We start from the raw sequence: 1,965 nt of genomic DNA on the forward strand, positions 1-1,965 counted from the left end.
AGATGTGGTCCCTGTGTTCCCCCCACGCGCCCAGGGGTGTTCACCCCCCTGCTACCCCTCACTCTGTGTCCCCCCAGGACGTGGACGCGGCCACGCTGGCACGCATAGACCTGGAAAGACGCATCGAGTCCCTGCAGGAGGAGATAGCTTTCCTCAAGAAGGTGCACGAAGAGGTAGGTTGGGGGTGGCCCCATTTCTCGCAAGCACCCATGGGGCCGGGGGACGGAGCGGGTGCCCTAAGGCATCACCTTGTCCCTCCAGGAAATCCGGGAGCTGCAGGCTCAGCTGCAGGAGCAGCACATCCAGGTGGAGATGGACGTCTCCAAGCCTGACCTGACGGCTGCACTGCGGGACATCCGCGCCCAGTACGAGAGCATCGCTGCCAAGAACATCGCCGAGGCCGAAGAGTGGTACAAGTCCAAGGTGCAGGAGGCGGTGGGCTCCGTGCTGGCCCTGGCGTGGCGGGTCCCGGCCATCCCGGTGGCTGTGCCCGCTGACCCTGGCCTCTCCCCAGGTGTCTGACCTGACGCAGGCAGCCAACAAGAACAATGACGCGCTGCGGCAGGCAAAACAGGAGATGCTGGAGTACCGGCACCAGATCCAGTCCTACACCTGCGAGATCGATGCCCTCAAGGGCACGGTGAGCCATGGGCAGCGTTGGGGAGACCCCCAGCTTCCCTGCAAGGACCGGCTGCTCCAGGGCTGCTCGGGGACCTCTGTGACATCTCTGGGGTGGGGGGCTCTTCCCAGCTCTCCGAGTTGCTGCCGTGGGGGGACCCCCCCCCCAGACCCCCCAGCAGCAGTCTGGGCCTCTGCGAGGCATTTTGGCAGAGCCCCAGGGTCAAAGCGCAGATTGCAAAAGGTGCCCCAGCCCCGGAGGCTCCAGGCAGGTGGGTGCAGGGTGTCTGGTTGCAGGCTGGGAAGATGGTTGCGAACAAACAGGGCACAACAGTCCCTCTTTGACACTGTCACAGTCACAGGAGCCAGCCAGCAGCCACCAGTTTGTCAGTACCACCCCTGGGCAGCCGTCCGGTGCTCCCGCACCTCTCTGTCCCGCCAGGGTCGGATGGCTTTGCTGGGTGGCCTGAGCAGCTGGGCAGAGGGTGCTGGGGTTGCCCAGCACCTTACCAGCTTGCCCCCGCCAGACCCTGCTGCCCAGCACTGGGCAGATGGAGGGTGACGGCCACCCATCATGGTTCCACATCAGCTGGATCCAGCCCAGGGCTGACCACGGCTCTCCCCAGGTCCCTGGCTCTCCCCTAGGACCCCCCCAGCATCCCCAGCTCCCACCCCAGGTGCCCCATGGCCCCTCTGGGTCTTCCCCCTCGCTGAACCACCCTGTCCCCCCCAGAACGACTCACTGATGCGCCAGATGCGGGAGATGGAGGAGCGCTTTGCGGGGAGGGCTGGCGGGTACCAGGACACCATCGCCCGGCTGGAGGAGGAGATCCGGCACCTAAAGGACGAGATGGCCCGGCACCTACGCGAGTACCAGGACCTGCTCAACGTCAAGATGGCCCTGGACGTGGAGATCGCCACGTACCGCAAGCTGCTGGAAGGCGAGGAGAACCGGTGAGTAGCGAGGGGGCAGGACTAGGTGGGGGGACCAGCAGGGTCAGCTGTTTTTTGGGGCTCCCACCCCATGAGCAGCTGCCCGAGGGCTGGGTCTGGCTGGCGCTGAGCTCTCCTCTCTGTGTCTCCGCAGGATCAGCATCCCCATGCACCAGACTTTTGCCTCCGCACTCAATTTCCGAGGTGAGCATCTCCCCATGAGGAGGGGGGCCTGGGTCCCCGGGGGTCCCCAGTGTGGGGGTAAATCTCCCTCCTGGGGGGCTGCAGCCAGGCTGGCAGGTCAGGGACCCATGGGTGCCACACTGAGCCCCTGGGGTGGGGGCACTTGGTTGGGTGCTGCCACAAGTTGGGGCGGGGGGGGAAGCCAGGGCGCCTGAGGGCCCCCCGTGGCCC

The 1,965-nt window shown here is 66.1% G+C and overlaps 1 protein-coding gene across 1 annotated transcript in view; it reads left to right on the forward strand.

Annotated features, from left to right (window-relative positions):
- Positions 1-1,965, forward strand: part of DES (desmin) — a 13,036-nt gene that overhangs the window by 6,448 nt on the left and 4,623 nt on the right. Inside the window, exons 4-8 of the mRNA XM_009328253.1 lie at positions 78-173; positions 262-423; positions 515-640; positions 1,352-1,572; positions 1,706-1,804. Coding sequence (XP_009326528.1) covers positions 78-173; positions 262-423; positions 515-640; positions 1,352-1,572; positions 1,706-1,804 — 704 coding nt within the window. The remainder of the gene's footprint in view (positions 1-77; positions 174-261; positions 424-514; positions 641-1,351; positions 1,573-1,705; positions 1,805-1,965) is intronic.

Source organism: Pygoscelis adeliae, unplaced genomic scaffold (genome assembly GCF_000699105.1).
Source record: "Pygoscelis adeliae isolate BGI_AS28 unplaced genomic scaffold, ASM69910v1 Scaffold577, whole genome shotgun sequence".
In the NCBI taxonomy this organism is placed as follows: Eukaryota; Metazoa; Chordata; class Aves; order Sphenisciformes; family Spheniscidae; genus Pygoscelis; species Pygoscelis adeliae.